Source organism: Penicillium daleae (genome assembly GCF_028827525.1).
Source record: "Penicillium daleae strain IBT 16125 chromosome Unknown utg000001l_segment0_segment0, whole genome shotgun sequence".
NCBI lineage: Eukaryota > Fungi > Ascomycota > Eurotiomycetes > Eurotiales > Aspergillaceae > Penicillium > Penicillium daleae.
In genome coordinates, this window is record NW_026623149.1 from 1,748,583 (window position 1) to 1,774,469 (window position 25,887).

At 49.9% G+C, this 25,887-nt stretch overlaps 6 protein-coding genes across 6 annotated transcripts; 1 reads left to right on the forward strand and 5 right to left on the reverse strand.

The window, feature by feature from the left end:
* Positions 1-1,676: 1,676 nt before the first annotated feature.
* On the forward strand, positions 1,677-4,655 carry N7458_000528 (uncharacterized protein; the record flags this gene model as incomplete). Its single annotated transcript, XM_056903922.1, has 2 exons — positions 1,677-2,315; positions 2,418-4,655. The coding sequence occupies 2 exons, from the start codon at positions 1,677-1,679 to the stop codon at positions 4,653-4,655; spliced, it is 2,877 nt and encodes a 958-aa protein (XP_056771689.1).
* Positions 4,656-5,259: 604 nt separating this feature from the next.
* On the reverse strand, positions 5,260-7,198 carry N7458_000529 (uncharacterized protein; the record flags this gene model as incomplete). The annotated part of the gene is made up of 7 exons (XM_056903923.1): positions 5,260-5,304; positions 5,360-5,549; positions 5,603-5,701; positions 5,900-5,971; positions 6,035-6,328; positions 6,393-6,688; positions 6,761-7,198. 7 exons carry the CDS (start codon positions 7,196-7,198, stop codon positions 5,260-5,262), a joined length of 1,434 nt encoding a protein of 477 aa, XP_056771690.1.
* A 2,179-nt stretch (positions 7,199-9,377) lies between these two features.
* On the reverse strand, positions 9,378-13,023 carry tcsB (putative sensor histidine kinase/response regulator TcsB/Sln1; the record flags this gene model as incomplete). The annotated part of the gene is made up of 7 exons (XM_056903924.1): positions 9,378-9,465; positions 9,524-9,663; positions 9,717-9,840; positions 9,893-12,145; positions 12,209-12,772; positions 12,827-12,861; positions 12,940-13,023. 7 exons carry the CDS (start codon positions 13,021-13,023, stop codon positions 9,378-9,380), a joined length of 3,288 nt encoding a protein of 1,095 aa, XP_056771691.1.
* Positions 13,024-13,916: 893 nt separating this feature from the next.
* rex4 (putative 3'-5' exonuclease) lies at positions 13,917-14,931 on the reverse strand (the record flags this gene model as incomplete). Its single annotated transcript, XM_056903925.1, has 2 exons — positions 13,917-14,520; positions 14,588-14,931. The coding sequence occupies 2 exons, from the start codon at positions 14,929-14,931 to the stop codon at positions 13,917-13,919; spliced, it is 948 nt and encodes a 315-aa protein (XP_056771692.1).
* Positions 14,932-15,621: 690 nt separating this feature from the next.
* Positions 15,622-16,914, reverse strand: N7458_000532 (hydroxyacylglutathione hydrolase; the record flags this gene model as incomplete). Its single annotated transcript, XM_056903926.1, has 9 exons — positions 15,622-15,705; positions 15,769-15,795; positions 15,857-15,991; positions 16,050-16,141; positions 16,201-16,411; positions 16,467-16,500; positions 16,557-16,628; positions 16,702-16,789; positions 16,890-16,914. The coding sequence occupies 9 exons, from the start codon at positions 16,912-16,914 to the stop codon at positions 15,622-15,624; spliced, it is 768 nt and encodes a 255-aa protein (XP_056771693.1).
* Positions 16,915-21,807: 4,893 nt separating this feature from the next.
* Positions 21,808-23,933, reverse strand: N7458_000533 (ankyrin repeat domain-containing protein; the record flags this gene model as incomplete). Its single annotated transcript, XM_056903927.1, has 2 exons — positions 21,808-23,541; positions 23,601-23,933. 2 exons carry the CDS (start codon positions 23,931-23,933, stop codon positions 21,808-21,810), a joined length of 2,067 nt encoding a protein of 688 aa, XP_056771694.1.
* Between the last annotated feature and the right edge of the window lie 1,954 nt (positions 23,934-25,887).

Consider the following 25,887-nt stretch of genomic DNA (forward strand, 5'->3'; position numbering starts at 1 on the left):
CTCTATCAGAGGCCTGTATTGCGCGCACTGATTCAAGACACCCGCGCCGATCGGCGCGATTGGACATTATGTATGGCTGGGTAGGACTCTGTAGGGGATCGGATTGTCCATTGTTGGCAGTGCCGGGGTTTATGGAGAGTAGTAGTAGAGCACGAATGTCTCCAAGCGATGTTATGTAGGATGGAGATCGCTACTTGCTATTATTTTGCAGACTTATTGTATTACACACCCTGATTCATGCTGAGATTTGAGTTTCTGTACACAATTACCAGCGATGTCACGGATCTTCATCGTTGACCCGACCCGACCGAAGGTCGAGACTCATCGTGGGTGATATCACGACATAGGTCTAGATAGCCACGACAACGCTTGTGATTACGTCCATTCCACACAGGCTCCTGGCGGTTTGAACAACCTCCTGTAGTCAGTCCAGTGGTACAGTTCAGGACCTCAGGGCTATCCAAGGACCGATGCAGGGGTTGACGCACGGTGGCGACAGCGGCGTAGGCTGCGGAGAAAAAAAATCAGAGTATCTGCGAATGTGAACAGGCTGGGAGCTCTGTCTCCTGGGTCTCGGGGCTATCACCAATGCTCATAGGCCAGGATAAGTCTTGGCTTGGCTAGACTTTTGCCCTTTGCGCCACCCGGTGGAGCCGAATGGAGCCGAGGCTTAACGGTGGTGGGTTGGTGGTGGAGCATGGCGTTGGCCATTGGTGGGCCTGTAAAGAGGAAGTGGATGCTGACAGGGTCACGGAAGCACAAAAGAAGGACGGAATCGGTGAATAACGTGCATTATTATGGATATGTATGTACTGCTGTATAGTAGATGCCGTGTTGGACACTCGGTTGGATCTTTCATATGCTTGGTGGTTAGGGGTATTGCTTGAGCATGAACACAAAAGCAGGAGGATTCTTGTGAAACTATGAATTGATTGTACAGGCTGAATTGAATTATACTTATGAACTCTAAACTATGAATGTTGAGCTATGACGCTGTACAACGTGGCAGGCTTCGCAACACGGCACATCGTGATCATCGACTATAAGCAATGATGATAGGGGCAGAGTACAATTGAATCTAAATAGAAGTCATCATTCATACGACTATCATATCACCAAGAATAAGTTAGAGATTAGAAATTAAAGATTGGTCGCATCTGGTTTCTCGACCCTGAAAGTCAAGAGTTTGGCCCAAGTATATACTTTTAGGTCCAAGTATTCCGAAAGCCCAGCCAAAAGTCGCCCTTGACCCACCGGCCCACTCCGTTTCGCTCGTTGCTCAATCACAATCCCAATCCTACTGTAATAATAAAATAATCCCAGCAGGTACTTGACTACTTCCTGATTCCCACGCTGGTTGATCTTCGGTCTTTATTCTCTGGCATTCGTCTCGCCCTTTCCGTTCTCCGCTACTCCGCTCCTGACTGTCTCTACCGAGCTTCTCGCTCTACATTCGTTTCTCCTCTCCGCGACTTACCAACCTACCGCTCAGATCTCGTTCTCTACCTCGTATCTCTATCTGGATTCTCGATCTTTGGTCGATTGTATCATTGCACGCACTAAACGACCGACTACATCGCCTGGCACGTTCCTAACTTTCGTCCCATCCATCTACTGGTAGAGTTGGACGAGGCTCCGACCGAACCCCACATTCTTTCGATCGGCCTGGTGCCATTATGTCCTCTCCCTCCGAGGAGCGCAAGACCTTCCATCTACAAGAGAAGCAAGAGGGGAAACCATCCAATTCCGACGAAGTGACCCCTACCTCCGACGATGACACATACGTCCACGATAGCCACCCCCACCCCGAAGACCGTGGCGACCGGCTAAAAGTCGATACCTCCCTCGCCGACGAGCATGCCCCTCTTATGAGCACACCATCGGCGCGTCGCGAGCAATATACTCGCCTGGAAGATGATTTGATGCTGTTGCAGGCCGAGCGAGTGGCTTCGCGTTCGACCCAGGGTGAACATGGTGAAGGTGAACGGAACTCGATGAGTCGATCGCGATCGCGATCGCGTCGCAGTGAGGCCGTGGACGAGTTCGATGAGGCGACAAACCCGCTTCATGAGAAGGCGGCTGTCTATAAACCCCCCGAGAGCCCCAACACCAAGCTCTCGGCCTTGGTCAAGAAGATTCACCAGTCCAGCTTTATCGTTCGGTACCTGACATATATCCTGCCTGTGGTGTTGATTCTCTTGGTTCCTTTGCTCGTTGGAGCTCTCAAGTTCACTGATGCCAGTGTTGGCGGCGTTGAACTGATGTGGTTTGCGATCTGGTTGGAAATCGTGTGGTTAACCCTCTGGGCCGGTAGAGTAAGTACCATGTGGATTATGTGGAGGCCAGGTAGTTGCATTGAAAATTGCCTCTGGCCCTCAAATTGTCAAGCAGAATTGCTAACGCGACCGTCCGTTTAGATAGTTGGAAAGTGTATTCCTCCCGTGGTCAGTGTCTTGGCCAGTATCTTCACCAACAATGCGAAAAAGTGGCGCGATATGGCGTATCAGCTCGAATTACATGCTGCCCTCTTCTTCTGGTGGTTGGGCGTGGAGATTTCTTTCCTGCCAACCATGAAGAACCACCACGTCGATGGCGACAAAGGCACTCGTAGCTGGGAAAATACGGTGAACAAGATTATTATCGTCATCTTCGTCTGGACTATTCTCAACCTCATCGAGAAGATCATTATTCAGCTCATCGCCATCAGCTTCCATCTGCGTACCTATGCCGATCGCATCGAGATCAATAAGTTCCAAATCGGCAGCCTCGTCAAGCTCTACGCATGGTCACGTGATCGTATCGAAGAAACCGACGAAGCTTTCCAAGAGAAGCAAGACGACGGGACTCCAAGTGGCGTCAAAACTCCCTTGCGGTACGCTGGAATGGCACACCGGGCTGCCAAGGGTGCGTTGAGCAAGGCTGGCAACAAGGTGGCCGATATGGCGGGTGCCGTTGCGGCTGATTTCACGGGCCGCAAGGTCCACACTAGCACTGATCCCTACCAGGTCATTCGTACCTTGCTACGAACCACATCGGGCTGCCAGGTTCTGGCTCGTCGTTTGTATCGTACTTTTGTTCGAGATGGATTCGAGACTGTCTTCTCCGGTGACCTCAAGGAGGCTTTTGACAACAGCGAAGAGGCCGAGGCTGCCTTTTCTATGTTTGACCGTGACATGAACGGTGATATCTCGATGGAGGAGCTAGAGTCCGTTTGTGTAGACATTGGCCGTGAACGCAAGTCGATCACTGCCTCGTTGAAAGACCTTGACTCGGTCGTCTCTAAGTTGGACGATATCTTCATGTTTTTCGTCCTTGTCATTGTTATTATCGTCTTCTTGTCTCTTATCTCAACCTCTGCTGCTGGTGTTCTTACTTCGGCTGGCTCTAGTATCCTGGCTCTTTCTTGGTTGTTCTCTGCCACGGCGCAGGAGTTCCTCCAGTCCGTTATCTTCGTCTTCGTCAAGCACCCCTTTGATGTCGGTGACCGTGTGACTATCTATGGCAACGCTGGTGATGCTGGTCTGGGCGATGATTATTTCGTCAAGGAAATTACCCTTCTGTACACGGAATTCAAGAAGATGCAGGGCCATGTTGTGCAGGCACCTAATAGCTATCTCAACGGTCTTTTCATTCTCAATCAACGTCGCTCCGGTGCTCTCGCCGAAGCCATCCCCATCATCATCAAGTACGGCACCACCATCGATCAGATCGATGCTCTCCGCCAGCGACTCTTGGAATTCGTGCGCAGTGAAAAGCGCGACTTCCAGAGCAACATCCTGACCGAGTTACGTGCCGTTACCGAAAACTTCTCGCTCACTCTCAACGTCGTCTTCTTCTACAAGTCCAACTGGCAAAATGAGGGTCTGCGTCTGCAGCGTCGCAACAAGTTCATTTGTATGCTCATGATTGCCCTCCAGGAGATCGGCATCGAGGGCCCACGCATGAACCTCCAGGGCGCAAATGTCGACATCCCCTTCCATGTGAACTACGCTCAGCCCATGATGGCACCTACTCCAAAGAAGGAAGACGACGTTCAAGAGGTCGAGGAGGTGCCCATCGGAAAGGAATCTGGTTCGTTAGCGGAAAACACTGGCACCAGCAGTGCAGTCCGCCAGCACTCTATCCTACGCAAGGGAATGATCACTGCTGCTGCCCGCGCCCGTGGCCAGTCCACGTCGCGTAAGCATGTCGACTTCTCTCTCGGCATGTCCGACATGTCCTCTAACGACATCATGGGCGATGTGTTTGAAGATCGTGGCGTGCGCGTCGATGATGTCATCCGCACCACAAATCGAGAGACTCAAGAGCGGCGTATCCAGGAGGCCGTAGAGGAAGAACAGGAAGAGCGCCGCAGCCACGGTTCTTCATCACGCATGTCATCGCGCCACCGCCGTCCTTCAAATTTGAGTGCCCCATCACGCGGTCGCCCTTCAACCGAGGCTCCTAGCTTCAAGAGCGGCACCTCGTCGACTCGGAATCGCTTCTTCCGCCACCGCCCCAGTGTCACCCACGACCGAGACGATCTAATGGAACAGGGACGCGTGGATTCGCCTCCCCCGCAGCCGTCGTGCAACCCACGCAGCAGCAGCAGCATCACGACCGACCGTATTAAAAGTTTCCGCAGCAAGTGGTTGCATCACGGTGGAATTTCTTGAGCATATTTTTCCAGCTACACTTTCCTTCTACTACCTACCTACCTCATCATTGTTCTTATCGTTTCTTTAGATACCTACAACGCTCCCGTGTCATGGTCTCGCGGGCGCATATAATTTTTTGAGCCTTCTGGCTTGGGTTGGCTCTTTGCATTTGTCACATATATCCCCATATTGGCAGTTTGCATTCATTTTATTGGAAATTGATTTTGCAGATTTAGTCTTTAGTTCCTTTAAGTTTTTCTACTGCATCGTTGTTCTAGCATCCTGTGTTACAAGTCAAGCGAGAAGAGGACGGAAGTCTCAATTCGGTACTGTCTGCCAAATAATCAAGTCTAGAGAAGGGAGAAGGAAAGGGGAAGGAGATGCGTGGTGGGAAGTAGGCCTTCATACCCCCCAGGGAACTTCCCCTTTCGGAAGGCCTTCCCAGCAAACATCGTACTTGCCAGTTCGTTACAGGCTGCCAATCTTCTACATCCGTCACAGGAAGAGAGAAATAGAGGACCCTCAAGGGTAATTAGATTGTGAAGGTAAGAGGTACGTTCTATCGAGATGTTTGACCTAAATAGACACGATCATGTGACTAGGATCATATGACGAACACTTCTCAGGGCTGGCAAGGCCAATTAGGACCACGGTTGTTGTAAGAAGACTAGAAACGGTGTTAGCCGGCCCATTATACTAGTGGAAATACTTTGTTGTCTTACGTCTTTCGTATCCAGCATCGTAGCCATAGTGTCATAATAGCAAGTAGGGATATTAAAGAACCCTGGGGTTCTGACCCCATCTTGTAAGGGGAATGGATCGGTATTAACTTGTCCATCCTCAATGATATTTGTGGTATTGGGCATCTGGCACCCTGGTTGATTGCCGTTAGCTATGAAGCCGTTATAGGAGCTAGGAGAGCATATATTAGTAACTTTCAGTATATCCAAGATTTTCCAACTTACCTAATAGCAATATCGTCAATGGTCAACCCTCCCCACGTCCCGCTATCACCAGTGAGAGTATCTGTGTCGCCTCCTGGTAGGTACTTGGGGGTGGGGCTACTTCAGAGAGGTCAGTTACCTATAAAATACATGGGTAAAGGAAAATAACGGCGAATCATACGAATATCTTATATTTTCTGCCGGCACGTCTTGGATTCCTAGAACTCGGCGTAAGCAGGAAGGATCATAGTAAGAACAGAGGAGAATAAAAGGGGAAATTTACCAAATACATAAATTGTGACACCGTCGATTGCACACGATCGGGCTTTAGGAACATCGTTATATATAGTATTGAACTGAGCGTCGATATCGCATGTTTCGTTCATAATACTATAATGTGTCTTCAGGTCAGTTGTGTTTCTTAGGGACAAGGCCAGGACGCGAAATTCGTACACTACAGCGGGGTAAATCTCTGAGGTTAATCTCCAAGCCCTTTCAGCCAACAAGCCATAAAGAGCATGTTCGAAGTCGATTTTAAGGTCTCGATTGTCGATGGTTGAGAGAGTCGAATTAACCCATGTACCATTAAAGAATAATTCCTCAAGGTTGATGGGTGGTGATGCAGAGTCGAAGATACCCGTCTCACTAAAATTCGCTACCATTTGCGAGTAGGTTTTCTGCATAGCATTAGTGATTTCCGACAAGTCTGTTCCAAGCTGTCCTTCATTAATTTGCTCTTGCTCAGCGCTATAATTTGATAGACGTAAATATTAGGCTTCGGAATATTTGTGCTTATAGGGTGGATGCTTACGCTGGTAAAAGATCCTTTTCTAGGGATTGAGTTCCACTAAGGACACCGACAAGGGCAGATATCCCTTTGTCTGACCCCTTGCTTAGGTACTCAGACTCAGGGTTTTTAATAAAGCCCGCTTCGAATCCAATATAAGCTTTAAACACAGAGAGGAGGGTATTGCTAATATCAAAAAGGATCTTTGTCATCTCCGTATCGTCCTGCACTGCAGGAGCAAACGTTGATGTAAAAGTGCCCAGCTGTGGGGTTATATCGGTCTCTGCATCCTGAAGGGCTGTGTTGACATTGCTCCATAGCTATTGTAGTCCGTCAGTTAGGGGAATCCAGTATACGTCAATAAAAGGGAACGTAAAGCGGTGATCACGTACGTTATGAAAATTGGAAAAAGAATTGAGGATCAACCATCCAGCCGGGCTGGATACAGTCTCACACTTCCCAACACCCGCACTACACGGACCATCGATCAATTGACAATCGTAGTCCTCAGGACCATTGAAGTAATGAGATACCGCTCGGGAGAGCGTCAGACTGCCACCCTCAGAGCTTTGGTTTCTGTAGTACTGTACCGCATTTATTAAGGCCTCGTCTGCTCCCGCTAGTTGCCAACGGGTCGCGGGATCAACAGTAGGATCGCCCACTTCAGAACAGGAAATGCTGGTGGCAGTCGGCTGCCCAACTACGAGGACACTGGGTATGGCTTTCACCGATGTGTGAACCGGCTTCGGCGCTTTGATGGAACGGTATGGAACGCCTTCCACCGAGAGGAAGGCGAAAAATAAGGTTATCACAATGCACGTTGTATGCATGATTGCCGTGCAAGTTGAACCAAATAGCAGTGACTGATGTTGGTAAATCTGAGCTTAGAAACGATGGTATAAGGAAGTTTCTGGCCTTCTTGTTGATACTTTCGTTGTACTCGGTGCCCGTCCGCCTTCTTATACTATAGCCTTTCAGTAAAAGAGGCAGTTGAATAATCTTTACGGCCGAAGCAAGTACCATAAGAGCATTGGAAGTAGGGGAATTGTGCTACAGATGCACCCGGGGGGGGGGGGGGGGAAGGGTTTGTTCCCTCCATTCATAGACTTGGATCCTGGCACGTGCATCCCACTGTCATGTCGTGACATTCCTTCCCGATATATTATTAGTTTAGCGTTCGTGGTTAAATTAGAAATGGATCAACCAATGTTGCAACAGCTAGTTCTAAAGCAGATCATATTATTTTAGAGAAAATAATCATTTTTGAAAATATTATAGAGGGTGAAATACGTACAGCAGCCGATAGATGCAATAGAATAATAAGCTACTTTTGACTGGAGAAAATTAAAGCTAAGGCAAACAAAGATGTCTTTCACCCTTAACGACCCATTTACTAATTAATTAGGCGTCTACGCTAGGTTGTACGCAGGGCTGGCTGGACCCCGGAGCCACAGGGGCAGGGGGTTATTGATTGGTGCAGCGAGGCAAGTGGGATGAGCCGTTTCGCCATGACGACCAGGAAATGGTAGGTTTGAAGGCCACTAGCAACGTTAGCGTGGAGGTGATGCCGATCATGGGTTTCGTTATATGACGCTGGAGGCATTAGTTCGACTACGCGCGGATTCACTGCTGGCCATCCATAATGTGACGATGCACATGTTTGGTTGATGCCTTGTTGCTGGAGGCATCCTCCATTTATTTGGATTCTCTCTCGTTTTGCACCGGAATCGTCGTCTCAATAAATCAAGTGTTTCTATGATCCAACGGGTCCTCGCATTAAGACTGCAACCAAACAGTCAGATCTCCTCCTTTGGATACTAAACTTGAATGGAGTAGAGATAGTATTTCTTACACTACTATATAAGGCAGCATTTCAAGCACTTATCTCTCTACTATCCGAGTGAAGCCAAGTTCGTTATAAAATATGTGTGAAGGAAAACGTGGAATGAACCGCGGGGACTTTATGGTTTAGTAGTTTCTTGGAGAACGACGAGCTAGGATAGACTAGCAGTCGTAGGTGGTGGAGACCATAGGTATAAGGAACGCCAAACCTACGGCCGACGGAAGACTATATCTAACACGTTATTTAACGACGAACACTACTAATTGAGAACGGAGTAGGAGGGCGTGGATACCGGAGACGGAAGGCAAAGATGGAGGTGTGGAGGAAGTAGCAGGCTAATGTGAGGGCCGATTGAGAGATATATCGTGGGATTGCGGGCACTGCAGGCATTTGGGTACTGTTTTGGGCTGATTTTCGGACTGATTTTATATGGCACTACGCCATTTTCCTTTGTATCTACTGTTTCATGTGCTTCTGCAGGCGTTCGGATCACTTTTGCTTCCAACGGAGGAAGCGCCTGCATAGCTATTACGCCACTAGTTAGGCTGCATCAGGTTAATAGAGTGTTGATTGATTGATTGATTGATTGATTGATTGATTGATTGATTGATAGAAGAATGATGGATAACGAAACTGTGACTAGTAATATCGACAAGTATGGCAGACGACGGTCGAGTGATATCTGGAAATCGTTGTTCATGTAGGACTGTTCAACCGTTCAAGGCGACGCGCTTATGCATGTCAAATTCGGTCCGCAGTAGGTCTCGAACTCCACATTATTGTATAAGAGGCATCATGGTAAAGTCAGCCAGGGCAATGATCACACACTATTACCCTCACCAGCTCGTGAAGGCAGTGCAAGTATCTCATGTGGCTATGCGTCGAAACAGCTCGACGCACATATGTCCCGGTAGGACTAGAGGGATGGAAACCTGGACATGAGCGAGGAAGTAGTCCTGCTGGGACTCCAGAACGATAGAGTGTACGAATGAGCTGGAGTAAGAGATGGTTCAAGATAAAAAGGATGTGTGCTTGAGGCTTCATGGATGACTATGTAAACACAAGAAAAACAACGAGAGATCGCCCACAACGCCCAGTACAATGCATTGCCACTTCTCCAAAATGCGCCGACAAAAATATAAAGTACAAATTGCCAGTAAATCAACTCAACGAGATGCAGTGGTCTCGGATTCCTCAGGAATGGTGGCAAACTTGTGAAGGACTTGCTTCAACACCGGCCGTCGAATCGGTTTGCTGTCATAATCGGATCAGTATCTTGATGCACACGAGCATGGGGCTTTCCAGAACATACCTCATGAACATATCCATGCCGCAATCCATGCAGTCCTTGATGTTGCTCTCTTCCGCAAAGGCACTGAGCGCAACGATGGGGGCCGAGTATCCCATCTCGCGAATGAGTCGCGTGCTCTGCAGGCCGTCCAAATTCGGCATCTGTCCAAGTCAGCGCTCATCGAACTTGCTTGTAGGGTGCCGCGGAACCATACCTGGATATCCATGAAGATCAAATCAAACACTGCACCCGTTTCCATGTTGGCTTTGACCGTGTCAAATGCCTCTTGCCCATCTTTGACCATGGTCACGTCGTAAACCGCTTCAAGGGCCAGCATCCTGGTACAAAGTCAGCTCATGCGATGTGGGATGGGTGATCTCTCATCCTTACCGTCTCACAACTTCTTGGTTGACGGTGTTGTCCTCTGCGACCAGCACACGGATCTTCTTGGAATGTTCCTCTTTCGCCATGGCCCCATGGTTCGAGCCAGCGTTCTTGGCGGGAGAAGACGGCGTGGACGACGGAACAGTCGGTGAAAAGAAGGGCTGACTGAGGCCCACCAGTCGGGGCTGAATATCCGATTTCTCGAAACCAGGCGCAAGAGGCTCATTTCGCACAGAACCGTGATTGGATGGGGTTCGTGCTGCGTTTGCGAACTCTTCCAAGGAGAGCACACTGGGCGTTCGGGAACCTGGCGTGCTGGGCGCCAGTGTGCTTGGTGTAAGCTCCTTGACAAACCGGAGTGGAATTCGCAATGTGAAATTGGAGCCTCGCCCCTCTTGACTGTCTAAAAGAATCACACCGCCCATGATGTGGGACAGTTGGGCGCAGATGCTCAGTCCCAGTCCCGTGCCTCCATACTTCCGGTTCAATCCCAAGTCACCTTGCACGAAGGGATCAAACACGCTTCGCTGAAGATGTCCTGGAATACCAGGTCCGTTGTCCTCGACTTCAAATTGGAAGGTCAACTGTGGAAGGTGAGAAATTGCCGACAACTGGTCTTCGTTCGCAGTTTCCACCGGTGAACGAGCCCTTTCGGGCACGGTACTTCGAATTGGAGATGTATCGACGACCAGCTGTGAAATCCCCGTGCGACCTTCTGTGGGCGGCTCAACATCCTCGAGGGCGCTGGTTCTCTCACCCAGACACCGAATCCGCACCTCCACCGTTCCCTTTTCGGGTGTGAACTTGAGACTGTTGCTCACCAAGTTGATCAACACCTGTAGGATTCGATGTTGATCACCCCACAGAACCATGTCCATGAGCTTCGCCGGTTGTGCGGCGTCGAAACTGGACCGCGGTTGCCCATGGTCCTGGTCGATGCACATGCGGCTCCGGGGACCTGTTTGGATGTCATCGCCTGCAAAACAGTCCACACTGAAGTTGATTCGCTTCTCGTGGACCTGGTTTTGGAAGATGGTGGTCAATTGGGATCGAATGTCGGACAGACGGAACTCCTTCTCCTCCAGCTGGATGGCCTGCTCGATTTGATTTTTGCTGAACGTCAACAGGTCATTCAACAGATGGAGAAGCAAGTCGCCAGACTGATAGACCACTTGGAGGGACTTTTTGACCCGAGACAGGTCGTCCTCGCCCATGCAAACCGCGCACATGCCCAGAATGCCGTTCAGTGGGGTCTTGAGCTCGTGGGAGATGTTGGCAATGAACAGTGTCTTGCTCTCGTTGGCCGTCTCGGCGGCCAGCTTGGCCTTTTCCAATTCACGGGTTCGCTCAGCCACTCGCTCTTCCAGACGGTTGTACTGGATGGTCAATTCATCGGACATTTCATTGAAGGTGCTGGTCAGCTCTGTCAGCTCATCCCTCACGCAGTGCCGACGTTCTTTGACGCGTGCCGGAATCTGGAAGGGTCGAGGAGCAGTGCCACTCAGTGCGTTGGTCGTACTGTTGAATCGCTGCAGCGGTCGCCGAATCTGTTTCAACCAAGAGTCCGGGCTGCTCTTTTCGTTCAGCTGCTCCTCCACGGCTTCGACGTCACCCTCGTCGGTGTTGCTGCTGTCTTTGGGTGCCTGTCGCGAAGATGGCGGGCTCTGCACTTGTGGGACCACGGACTTTCGTGCAGCTTCTCGCAGTCTTCGGATTGGCGCCACGGCCCAGTGAGTGAGCAGTGGCACGACCAGAAGGATGACGCCCGCCGTGCCAAAGACACACGCCAATATGATCTTTCTTAAGCGCAACACGGGACCAAATGCCTCTGAATGCGTCTCTTCCACAATCAAAATCCACTGTGCGAGTTTCGTCTGAGGGCGAATGACGCCCACGGCCACCTGGGATCCTTCTTCATTGGTTGTTGTCAGCCGACTCACGGCCTTGTTCGCCCGATTGTATGGCTGCACCATGATCTTCCATGCCATCGGGTACTGGGACAGCGCGAAGGGGGTAGCCGTTGTCATCTGACGATGTCGGCTGGCCTGGCCGGGGAGTGGTGTCGGCTCAAAGACATAATGCACCTGGGCCTCTGCCAAAGCTGCTGAGTCGGCGGCTGAAGTGGCGGTTGCCGGCTGGGCATCTGCGGCGAACAGGTTCTCCGGTCGCAATGGTCCCAGCAGCAGCACCTGACCGGTGTTTCCGAGTCCATCGCGCGATGAGAGCACGTCTTGGATATTCGCGGCGCTCGCCAGCACGCTGGATACCCGTTAGCATTGGACCCTTGGATGGGCCGATGTGGCCGGGAAGGAGATCACTTACGTCATGTAGCCCAGGAGCTCGGTGTCCGAAGTGTTGTTCACAATGGGTAGGGTCAACGAGACCAAGGAGAATGAGTCGTTGACCCAAAGCGGGCCCAGCATCAGCGTCGTATTGAAGCCCAGCGCATAGTCGGGAAAGGCATATGCGGTCCATGAAGAAGTCTCGTTCGAGGTGTGTGTGTAGGTCAAGTTTGGATAGAGCATGGGAGGAAAGACATCCGCGCCGAGCATGACCGCGCTCCCGTTGGCGTCTGTGTATGGCAGGGTGATATCCGGGAGGGTGTCACTCGTGACATTGAGCAGTCGTGAGACTCCATTGTCATCATTGCGGGAATATAGCATCGCCTGGTACATGCTGAGGTACCCTCGGCCCCCCAAGGCCGACTGGAAATCCAGGGTCGAACTGTCCCAATTGCTGGTGGAAGTATTGCCGGCATAGTATCGCTTGAGGGCGGCTTGGATCAAGATTCGGGTGGAGATGGTCTTACAGGTGACCTCAAAGACCTCGAGTGTCGACGCGATCTGACTGGCCTTGATGGATGCCACGAGCTCGAGACCCTGCGACCTGTTGGAAAATGATCAGCACATGCCCGCATCGCTCGAACCAGGTCTGACCTACCCCACGTCGACCACGAAGTCATAGGTAGTAAACCACTACACCACCGTCAGCGTCATGACCTTTTCCAAGCACCCACCCATCTACACACACACACACACACAGGGGGAGCGTACTGTTGCAATGGCCAGGATGGCAATTCCCGTCAGGGTCGTGATGAGCACGAGCAGCCCCAGCTGCACGGCGATAGGAATCCGCATCCGACCGAGCGCGATTCACCTTCCAGTCATACGGGGGATGCTCCGTCCACCACGCGGCTCCGAGAGGCAGTGCACACACACACACTGCTGGGTGCGACCGAGTGAAAAACGAGTGTGATGGAGGGCGTGAAGCGCATGTCTCTGGGGAATCCCCAAAGGCGCCACCGCAAACCGGATCTCGGGGGAATAATTCATCCTCCAGGAAAAGAGGGAAAGCTGCCAGGGTCGGGCATTATTTAAACGAGACGCAGACAAGACGTGAGGCCCAAAGAAACAGAGCGTTCTAGACTCTCGCCCACCGAACGGGCTGGGCCTGGGGAAATAGATTACCGTATTACGCGATACACGGCCCAGAATCACCAACTCCGAAGGGCCAGACGGCGTGGGCTTCCCGATGACATGCGTAATGGGCGTATGTAATACTTGCGAATCCGAAATCTCGTCCAACAGAACAGAAGATGCAGAGTCTGGTTTTCAATGCGGTAGAGGCGATGAGAAACATACAAAATACCAGACCCGCCATAACCTGCGTAACTGTCCTGTACGGTATACACTGGTTGTGCCTGGACCAGGCAAAATTTGCCGAAGGGTTCTGGTTCGGGTTCGGGTTCTGGTCCTGGGGGTTGGACAGGTCCGGGGGCCATGCGACAGAAGAACTTTGTTCGACGAGATGCCAAGAGGACCGTCGTTGGTACCTGGGAGGTCCAGTGGCGTCGGGTTTGAGTTCGCAGTCCGGGGTCTACAAGGGAGGACAACTGTGGGGAAGAAGATTCATCGACAGCCAAACTCTTTGAACGGAATGCAAATTGGGGGTATCCAAAAGTATCTCTAATGCACAAAATCCACGTCCACCACTTTGATCGCCTCCCAGAAATTCCTCCCCATCAGGATCATCAGCGCTTGCGCGTGGTCTTCTTCTTCTTTTTCTTCTTCTTCTGGTCCTCGGTCCCCGAACTGACCGGTGCGTTGCGGATGGGCCATTTCTTCAAATGCTCCCGTTCAAACGCATCCTTCTCCCGACGGTACAGGGCCATGGTCGCCCGAGCATCCTCCACCGACGAATGCGCCCCGTCTTGAATCTTCAGGCCCAGGAAATGCTCCGCCAGCATCTTCAGTCGCGGAGATCCACCGCCAGCGATCTTGCGGTATTCGGGATGCTTGCTGGTATCGCGAATGTCGCGCTTCGGGTGGCTCAAGAGCAGGGCATCCAGATCATTGCTGACTGCATGGCCCACCAGTACGCGTCCATCCATGATCTCACCCACCTCTTTCTGCACCAGTTCCAGCGTCCGGGCTTCCACCATGTGCTTGGGGGCGATGCCACTGACATGCGTGCGCCAATCGGTCACCATCTCCTTCGGTCGCACATATGAATCGTAGACCTGGTCTCCGTTGAAGTTGACGATACTGACACGAGCGAGAGCCGAGTCATTGTCGGGGTTGGGGCCCACGCCCACCATCTCGCAATCCATCGCAATGTATTTTCCGATCTCCGCACTAGAATCACCGGGGCATGAGTACAACGAGTCGTAAAATCCATCATTTTCTTCCTGTTGGTACTTACCTGGGAGAACGGCCCTCATTCACCTTTGCATTCCGTGATACTGTGACCGTGGGGGTAGACGTAGCCGTGCTTGATCTTCTCCGGGCAGCTGTTGGACCCGATTCGGTGGCAGCGGCACTGACAGTGGTGGATCTGTCCAACATCTTCCGTTTCCTGAATGTGGACTGGGAGACTCGGGCCTTGGACTGGTCTTTCTCGACAAACTTCCGTTTCTTCACAGACCCCGTCCCGGAGTCGCGGTCGGCGGCCTTGCGTTTGACCGCTGACGTGCCCGTGGCGGCACCGCTTTTCTTGAGTGTGGCCTGTAGCTTCTTCCAGTTACTGGAAAGGGTGGTTGGGTCCATTGCCAGGAGTGACCGAGTTTGCAGCCGTTATTGCATTGCCGGGGAGGAAGTGAGTGGGTGAGACTGAAGAACCGGATGAACCACCAGCGGATCTTTTTTTTCTGTCGGCAAAAAAAGATCACCGCCGCGGCCACACCAGGCGGTAAGAAAAAGCCACGCTAAACCAGAAATGGCTCCCAAGGTGGTATACTTTTCGGTCTGGGAAGGACAGGGCAACGTCAGTACATGATGCGGAGAGTTTCTCAATTGGAGCATCTTTTTTCTTACCATGAAGTCATGATGTTGTTTGTCGGTATTGGGATGGCCTGTCAGCATGCATGATTGACGGATGCGAGTGCGGAGACTTAGAGACTTGAGAATGTGGACGCAGATGACAGCCATAATAGGTCTTTATTTTCCTTCCATGCCAGTTTTTTCCTTGTGCATCTTCGAAGATCAAGGAGGCTTCTGTTGTGGTAGATTTCCTTTTTCCTTTTTATGACCATTGCCGTCTTGAATCCACGGTGGTACCCGGTTCAAATGCAACTCCGACTTCACGGGGACTGGTTGACGACACATTGTATGCATGAAATTTTACTTGCTGCTGGGGCCAGTCATCAGGAACAGCGAGCCATTGCAAACACGTAGCTACACACGGAGGAATGGAAGGGTTGGGTCTTGGAAATTCATGACTTGGTGGATTGACTAGATCTACATGGCATTCTTCATCTCCCGCAGTGCGGCCATGACATCCACCGGATCGGTCTTGCCAGTCGCCTTCTGAATCTCAGGGTCCTGGGAGAAGATTAGGGTCATTGTCAAGAAAGAAAATTAATTCTCGGGGATCGTTGCACTCACATTGACACGCATGAACACATTGTGAAGCTAGAACATGATGAGATTAGCATCCGGCAGACACCCAGTCCCAAGTGTAGCTGTGACATACCTTTTCATCACCAATGGTGAACTTGCCCTGTGTTTCCTTATTCGCCTCTGCAAATGCCTGGAGTTTCTTGATGGGCTCAGACTGGGACACATGGAGACAAAACTTCACGTTTGCCTTGGTGTACTCGTGGCCGGGCTGGACAATCTGTCAGAATACGCTTCGGGGGAGCTCGAATGGACAAGCAGCAACATACGTAAACCTTGGTATCGTCGGGCAAGGCTGCCAATGTCTGGTTCAAAGCCTTGTGCATCTCTGCGGCATTGCCCTCGAAGAACCGGCCGCATCCTTGGTGAAGTTAGAACTGTGTTTACCACAGCACCATCAAAGATCCATCGCCAACGTACCGCCAATGAAGAGGGTATCTCCAGTGAAAACGACACGCTGATCGCCATCTTGCATGAAGTAGCAGATGCTATCCTGCGTGTGACACGGGGTATGCAGCGCGCGGACCGTGATTCGGTCGCCAATCTTGAATTCCTCGCCATGTGCGGGTGTCTTGGTCACAGACTTGCAGTTGCTGCCTCCGATGACGGGGAGTTTGCCGAATTGTGCCAACTGAGATACATCAGCTTAGAGCCGTAAATCCAGAGAGGGTTGTATCTGAACTGACCATCTCGTCATTGCCTCCGGCATGGTCCCAGTGGCTGATTTGACATGTCAGCGCAGGAACCAAGATTGTGTTATGCATCCATGGACTCACTGGTGCGTATTGACAATGGCTGCCAAGTCGATCTTCCCAGTGCTGATCTGCGACTTCACTTCCGGCGCAACCCTAGCATTCAGAAATTAGCTGTAGAACGACATCTCTAAATGTCGTGAACCTCGGTCCGAATGGGCCAACACACTCTGGAGGATTGGCAGGATCAATGATGACCGACTTCTTTGACGGCTCATCTGTGACGAGGTAGGCATAATTATTGCCTTTTCCGGTCCCTGTAAGACATCTGAGTTAGATCGCCTGGAATCTCGCGGCAACATGTAGCGAATAAGGCGAAACGTAAACACGCGGTCATGACGCCCCCACCACACTTACACATTGGAATCGATTGGACATGCATGGCGCGAATTTTCTGCAGGCGAACTGAACGAGAATTGAAGGATCGAGCCGCTCTTGCAAAATGCATCACCGGAATCACTTGGATGCTGTGCGGGGAGCCAATTGAGCTCATCGGGGCACAACTCGCCCGATGACACACGCACGTCATCGGAACAACGGTTTCTCCGGGGATGGTTAGTAATGCCGAGGCACATTCTCCGTCCCCGATACTTGGCCACATTTGGGGAACTATGGAGGCAAATGTGTATTTTCTAGACGGACTTCGCATATTCTTTGATTTTGATCCCACACTTTCAGATCTCTCTATAAAAATTTACATACCCTTCTATGGTCACCTACTACTAAGCTAAAGACCTTTCGTGGTTTTGATGTCATACCATTCTCGCCAGATTGGGTGAAAATAAACGGGAAGTAAGATCTGCTATTCGCATGACCAAACACTTGCTCCTGGGAGCGTCACAATGATACATCTTTGAGATAGCTGAATCAATATAATCTGTTCGGGTGAAATATTGTTCTAGGCTCCCGGGAGCTTAAGTCTGACCAATGCTGCCTTGTCGTAATGGAGATACATCTGAACATGGCTCCCTACACCGATGACCTTTAAAAATTGGCCTTGTCTACTGAGTGAAAGTGAGTGTAATACTAATCTAATCATCTTTCTCTCGCTGATAGTTCTTCGGATAGAAAGACGTTGACCCATGCCAATTGCCGCCCGTCTACTGTGCCACATATAGACAGCTTCAGCGTCTCGTCGCTCATTTACATTGAAGCCTGGCAAATTCTCAATCCTTGGCTATTATAACACAGAGCATAATCAAACGTACTTGAACTTTTTCTCCTATCAAGACTAGCGAAAGGTGCCGAATAACCTGTGTACCTATAATTACTCTCAGACCACGCCATATATACGTTAGTCGTGGTTATTAATAATAATTAGAGAGCCTCTAAAAGCCGTTTAAACGGCATTTTGATAGTTTCTTTGTCAAGAGGGCCTAGTCGTTTAATTTTGCACAGGTATATTAAATAAATAAGATATGTTAGCCTTACTACTCAAAACCGAATTACCCTGGAGTTGTGTTAGCCTAATTATTGTGCTTTAGCTGGCTTGGTTGTTCCTAAGTAAAGGAATGGAGATTCTAGTATTCAAGAGAGCTAGGTAAGCTATAGTGATCTATTCCACTATATGTCCCCTATTCATCGTGTATCCTAGTAGACCCTTCAAAAATTACCCGTTATAGCTCCTAGGAAGTCAAGATTATTCCAATCTGGTTAGGGCTCCTAGGAGCGTACATTCTCACATCGCCGTAATCATTAATAAGCTGCCTTGTACTAAGACAAATGTAATAAATCAAGATATAAAATAGTTGGGCCCCTTCGTGATATTCAAGTCTATGTTCATCAATTTCTAGGTACTATAAAACTTGATTCAGTCAAACAGGTATCAGCTTCCCAATCCCCTTTCAGATTTGTATTACTAAGTATTAGCTACTAAAACGACACAGTTCTCTGAAACTTCAGCTTATTATGGCTGATCGCTAGCCGTTAGGTTCAGACAACCTTCAAACTTCGAGTATTAGAGGCGACGAAGGTCGCGATCCTGGTATAGTGGATGATTCGGATACAGACGCTATTCTAATAAGCTCACCTGAATTCTGCGACGGAGCGAATGTGGAGAATCTCCCTGTTATATCGAAAAACTTAACACTCACGGAATCTACTCCCGATTTAATGTATACGAAGTATCCTGGCTGCTAGCGTTCATTTGTACCCACATTCCTCAACCCCCAGAAATGACGTGCGTTTAGCTAGCAAATGAAAGAATCGAGACGAACGGCGTTGAATCAGGTAAGCTAACTTCGCTATAAATTGGTGTGTTTTTATAGTAGTTAAACTAATATAACTACAATTTCAGGATCAAAGCGAAGTTATCAATTTTGTGGTATTAGTTCAAAATTCATGGAAGATCCACTCCTCTCTTACGAAAATTTCAAGTGTCTCGGAGATTCCGACCAAAAGGAATACTTTAATAGAATGGCTAGAGCCTCTCGCACCTGGAAGGCCTTTGAGATCTTATATCCCCGTATTGACAAGATTGTTTTCAAACATTATGAGGGCAATAATTGCCTAACTACAGCTGAGAGGGAGGCAGCATATTCTCTACAGGAACTCATCGGGCGGAAATGGCGCTTATCCAAGACACCACTTCTTGAGCCCAAAGCAAGACACGCACCCCGAAACATAAGCGAACAAACTCGCTGGTACGATGACGATCTTAGATGGAATTCTATCAATTTGAAATTCGAATTCGAGCATACTCAAGGCCCTCAACCGAGTCACCAGTCGTTAGATGATTTTGAAAGGTCGATCCGTCAGCATGGCTTTTATAAGCACATATCTTCTGCTCTCCTCTTATACCGCCTCGGTATTCTCGCTGGGGAACTCAAAGAAGTTGAGGGTGATCATTACAAGAGTTCTTGGGATATTACCTTTCATCAATTGGACAGCGCTGGTACCCTCCGGCTATGGGACAGCAAAGGGAGAGCAAGGGCAGTGTTCTCCGGTTTGAAGGAGGCCGAGGGAGACGCCCTGGAATTTATCAACTTTGTGACCCGTTTCAAATTTCCCCATAGCTATGATGGAGTGATATCAGGCACGGTGGCTTAAATGCTTTTGTTATATTTCTCACTTTGCAGCACATAATGGCGACGAGCTGACAAGAATGCGATCTTCATTTCCACGCCTATGTAAGAATTCGCATCCTTCTAAAGTATCAACCAGCCTGGGTTAGCTAGTTTCGCTACAATGCTGCATTAATGGCGCTCGAAGGATATTCCTAGACAGTTGTGCGGCCTTAGCTTGCCAAGAGTTGACGGTTGATATGATGTCCTTCCGAGGTGGCAGATCGATAACCGCGTTGAAACACCATGCTTGCTGCAGAGATCGGCATTCCTGATCTACTTCACAAAACCATCGCTAATGGGTTAAACTCTCCAACGACATGCCTTTTGGCGACCGAGGGTTCGATACTGTGATTTGCTAGGGACAGGTCCTCCACACGCGCGTACGCACCGGACCAGGGGCGCCCACCAATGTCGATAACAGAACTTGTATAGGCGTTTGTGGAATCAATTGGAGAAGAACCGAGTTCTGCCTAACCTATACGGAAACTTCAGACCAAGGTTATGAGGAAGAGTTTTTTGAGAATTCACAGATAACACATTTAATTTTGTTTCCATTGTCGAGATATACTCTTCCAATGGTTCAGTACAGAATAGTGCGGATCGTTGTGAGTACTGTAGACAAAGGACCCTTCAGGTAGGTTGTGAAGATATATATTGTTTGTGTGTGTGTGTGTGTGTGTTTTGTGATCACTAGGCGAGTATCAGTGCCTTTCTGCCCATGATGATCATTCTCTAACTAGGCGAGTATCCGTGCCTTTCTGTGGGCAGAAAGGCACTGATATGTGCAGCTATTTGTACAGTGGCGACCGTTATCGACCGTTATCGCCTTCCATGTCGAAAACATAGAGATGCTCTTTCGAACCCTAATCACATGATACGCTAATCCCGATATGGTCATTGCGTATTTGTTTCGAGGTCGAATGGTATGATGCTAAACGCGTAAAGAACAGAGTAAGCTGTATGCACATGTATTAATACAGCTCCAAAAATAAACCACGCCCCCACCATAACGTCCTTACAACTTGAGCATCCCAACCCACCGCAAGATGGCACGAAACCTCGATCCCTGGCAGCGTAAGATCATTGTCCATATGATACGCAGTAGGAACAAACTAACTACATCTCAAATGGCCAAGGTGGCGAAGTGTAGTGAGCGCTCTGTCACTAATATACGCAAGAACATGTGGTTGTTCGGCAGTGCCAGATGTCCTCCAAGCTCTGCCGGCCGACCACCAAGCATCACTCCTGTGATGCTGGACGCCCTTTGTGACCACCTCACTGAAAAACCCGGCCTATATGTCGAAGAGATGGCTATCTTTCTATCTATGGGATGGGTTCAACGTATTATCATCATCGTCCAGTGTCAAACGTGATCTTTCTAAAGCTGGCTAGACAAAAAAGAAAGCCCAACAAAAAGCAAAAGAACAAAACCCACAACTACGAGATTTCTACAACCATAAACTATCCGAGTTTCGTTCATATCATCTGATTTTTGTTGACGAATCCGGGTGTGATAAACGAGTGGGATATAGACGGACTGGTTGGTCACCACTCGACGTGACACCTGTCCAAGTATCTAAATTTCATCGGGGCCAACGCTACCAGATACTGCCAGCATATACTCAAGACGGTATCATTTTGTCTCGTATTTTCAAAGGTTCAACTGATGCTACGTTCTTTGAATCGTTTATTGAGCAGCGTCGCCAGCACTGTGGGCAGTGGCCGGAGCCAAAATCCGTGCTTGTTATGGATAACGCATCTTTCCATCATTCGGACCCAGTCAAGCAGTTGTGCTCTAACGCAGGAGTGAAGTTCCTATACTTGCCGCTTTTCTCTCCGGATTTCAGCTCCATTAAGGAGTTCATTGCCGAGCTGAAGGCTTACATCAAGAAAGCTTGGTCAATGTATGAAGAGGATCCTGACCAAGGGTTCCATGCCTTCCTTCGGCGGTGCATTCATGACGTCGGTGGAAAACAGGAGAGCGCCGAAGGCCATTTCCGACATACAGGTATCACGATAGAAGGCATAAGTGACCACTATAATAAATAGTAATGTGTGTAAAATTGGAGATTAGAGATTAGAAATAACCCCTAAATGGAAAAGTACTTATACCCTTCAACAGAATAACTAATTGTAATACAATTACAGTGTGGACCAGTCCACCAGGACAATACCTGGATGTACGCGGTCATTATAGTATTTGACAGTCCTCATTCGTGGAACAAGGCTGATTCCTCAACAAAACGTCTGAGGAGAGATACAATCTCGGTTGGGCAAGACACGTCTGATTTCTGACAAGCATCCAGTTGCTCTTTTGCCAGCAATACCACCGCTCCATACTCCCTTTCCTCGACTGCCCATTGGATTGCTGACCTGCCACATGTGTCCAACGCAAATATATCAGCTCCCGCTGCGAGGAGTTGCTGTAACACTATTACATGTCCTCGTCGCGCAGCCCAATGAAGTGCGGTCATTCCATTGCCATCAGGGAGAGAAGGATCAATTCCCTCGGAAATCAAATCACCTATCTCTATTGATTGTCCATCTCGGGCAGCTATATGGAGTGGTGTCAAGTTCTTCATGTGAGCCGGTGCGATTTCAGGAGCGATAGCAGCACCTTCTGCCTGACGAAGAAGTTCATCGAATCGGGGTGGAAAAGATGCCCAGTTAAGTGCAGTTCTTCCACAACTGTCACGTGCAAACACGTCGGCTCCAGCGTCAAGTACTTGCTGTATTGTTGCTGCAGCTGCGGCTGTCCTACCACTTTGGACAGCCCAGTGAAGGGCGGTCATTCCATGATCATCTGTTGCCGTTATATCTACCTCTTGTGCCAGAAGCATCGAGAGAATTTGTTGACTTCCACCATATGCGGCGTGATGAAGAACTGGACCTGTATGAACAATTTGTTTTCTTTCCACTACTTGTCCAAAAGATAAGTGGAATATCGGCATTGGTGCAGATGTAGACAATGCGTCGGCGTTCTTAAGGGCATCAAGAAGTACGCTAAATGCCTCCACGTTGCCGCAATTTGCGGCGCTATGCAATGCTGTAAGCTCGTTTAAATCTCGATGAGATGCCGATATATTGTGATCAAGTAAAAGCTGGACTGCTTTCAGATTCCCTCCTTGAGACGCGTGATGTAATGGTGTCATCCCCCTTTCGTCTGTTGACGTTGTACTGGCCCCAGCATTGATAAGAAGCTGGACGACAGAGTCATGACCTCCGGAAGCTGCTAGATGCAGTGCTGATTCTCCAGTGGCATCCACCGAGTGTATATCTGCTCCGGCTTCGAGGAGGAGACGTACTATGGTCTCATGACCCAGGGAAGCCGCCCTGTTCAGTGGCAGCAACCCTAATGTGTCCGGTAGAGAAGCATTCGCCCCGGCGTCCAGGAGAATTCTTGCAGCTTCCATATGCGCAGATAAGACTGCCAGATTCAAGGCCCTTTGACTAGCATGAGCGCCCGCGTTCATGAGCAATTTAATTAGCTCTTCATTCCCTCGATCAGCTGCTGTTTCTAGTGCAGTATGCGGTATTCCAAGGCCGTCCATATGAAGATCAGCTCCCCAGTCCAAAAGCTGCCGTACTATATCGTCATGGCCTCCAGACACTGCCCAATGTAATGGCGGCACTTTAGCAAAAAGTAGAGAACCATCGTCATTAGTGCGATCCAGCATCGCCGTCAGGCCCATAGACCCTTTTGCTGTTGGATCGCCGAGTGTGTCCATCAAATGGTAGGGGAGGCTTGATGGATTGGCCCCATTCTCGAGCAGCAGAGTTACTATGTCTGTGTGCCCTTTATAGGCAGCCCAGTGTAAAGCCGTCAACCCAGGGAAATCGAATGCAGAGACATCCGCTCCAGCATGGATAAGGAACTTTACCACTTCAAAGTGTCCACCGTATGCTGCCAAGTGGAGCGCAGTTGTGCCCTCGAGCGCGTCTCTCTGAGATATCAAACGTATTAGCAATTTTCAGAGGGTATTCGATATAGGATATTGGATACCTCATAGTCTGTATGAGGGTAAAGGATATGAAATTTTTTCGGTTCTGCATCCGCAGATTTAGCTTGGTGTCTGTATGACGCAAGGTCGGCTCCAGCAGTAAATAACCTCCGCACTGCTTCAATATCTCCATCCAATGCTGCCTGAAGGAGAAGTTCTGTATTGGAGTACTGCTGAGGGCGGGTTACGGGGAGGTTGGAAGTAGTCGTCTCGAAAATGTTGGCAGGGGATATAGGCAGTTGGCTGCACACGCCTCTTTCAGCGCGTAACAGATTATCAGTGCCATCGAGATTCCTATTACAACATTGGAGTTTGCAGGGGTCATCGTCCACCATGATCGAAGTTGACCTTGCCGTACCCGATCCAGCTAACTGGCAGATAGCAACCAGGCAAAGAACAGTTCTGGCTGAGTGACGCATGTATAATATCAGAGCTAGGTGCCTGCTCAGGACGTGCTGAAAATTCAAAAACAAATTTTGTGGTGAAAGGTTAACTGCTCTAAGCAAAACGAACTGTAAGGGGTTAGAAAGTAATCCTTGTTTGCTGGGTTTGCAAGGAACCTCCTGGAAGTTCCAGGCTTCTATTCTAGGCTCCTGTATCTTTCATACTGGTATCATGAAAAGGCAGGTATTATTACCTGATAGGTACAAAACTGGTTATTTATGCAATACCCATATTAGGTTTAGCGCATCATGTGATTAGGGTTTGAAAGAGCATTTCTATGTTCCCCAACTTGGAAGGCAATAACGGTCGCCACTGTAGTCACAGTAGCTGCCCTTGTGGCGCGCGGCCGCGAAACCTTTGTGACGCCTCGGCGAAATTCAGGACGGCATTGACCGTCCTGGCTCGCGAGATGGTGTCTGGTTTACCTCTCTAACCTTGTTTTGAGCCTCCCAGTACACTCGGTACGCTATTGAATGCGTCACCCACTTCTCTCCGTAACTCTCTCCGAAGTTCCCTCAAATTCGGGCAGTCCACTAACACATAGGTGACTGTTTCTTGCGCGCCACATACACACTGGTCATCGTCACTGTGGCCAACCTTCTTCTGGTAGCTTGCTAGCCGGTTGTGGCCTGTGCGCAGTTGTGTCAAGAGGTATTCGCGGTTCCTTGGCAGGTTTCCATACAGCCTCCTCGTGTAGCTAGCTGGTAGTGTGTTATCGACCTTTCGTAAGGGACCACCCTTGGTGGACGATTTCCATTCTTGTTCCCACTGAGCATAGATGCTCCGACGAATGAGCGCCCTCTCTCTCGTGAGAAGCGGGCGGAAAGGATGGGTCTTGCCTGGGCTGGCGGCGTTCTTGGCTAGTTGGTCCGCAGCGTTGTTTCCAGGGTTATCGCAATGGCCTGGCATCCATTGGAGGCGGAGTTTAATTCCCGCCGCTAGAACCTCGGCAGCGGCTAGGAGGATCGCGTGGACGATCCGTTGTCCTGATCTGTTTCGCGCGCTCTGGATTGCCTGTAGCGATGACCTGCTGTCGCATAGGATTGATGCTGTCTGTCGTCCGTCTGCGGTTCTTGAGTGTTGATGGGCCATCTTGAACACTATGCCAACTGCATAAAAAGATGCCTATAAGCTCCGCCACATGGACAGACCAGCGGTCCATCGGTCCTACCTGGACCTGTTGGGATTCGGCGATTCCAGATTGTCATCGAGCGCCACAGCGGCGGCACCGAGGTGGCCCTCGCGTCCCGAGGCGTCCGAGTAGACGACAATGTCGGACGTGGACTGTACGGTCTCGGCCCGGTCTCTTGCTGTTTCTCGGTCTGGCTCGATCTCAATCGCCGTGAAGGACTCGGCTCTCCACGGCGGTAGCGGCCGTGGGTCGATCGTCTCTAGGTCGTTTAACCTGTCTACGTTCATGGTCTTCAACGCTTCCGCAAGTGGGAAGCGAGCATATGACCCGATGTTGTTCCTACGTCTCTGAGCTCGGGATAATGCACTCCAAATGGGGTGTTGTCGAGGTAGAGTGTGGAGACGTGCGATGGTGTTTTGGGCTCGGTGGCGGAGACGGAGGTGGGTAGGAAGGATTTGTGCCTCTACTTCTAGGGTTGTGGTTGCTACCGTCCTGAACGCTGATAGGATCCGGATCAGCGATCCCCTCTGGACCGAGTTTAGGTGTCGCAGGTGAGTCTTGTCTCGTAATGGGTCATGCCAGACCGTCGATGCGTAGTCTACTACCGGTGTGACGCAAGCCCGGTAGAGCTGATGCATCTGTTCTGGGCGTAGATGTCGTAGCCCGCCCAATGCGATGTCGACCTTGGTTGCGCGCTTGATTGCTTGCTGGAC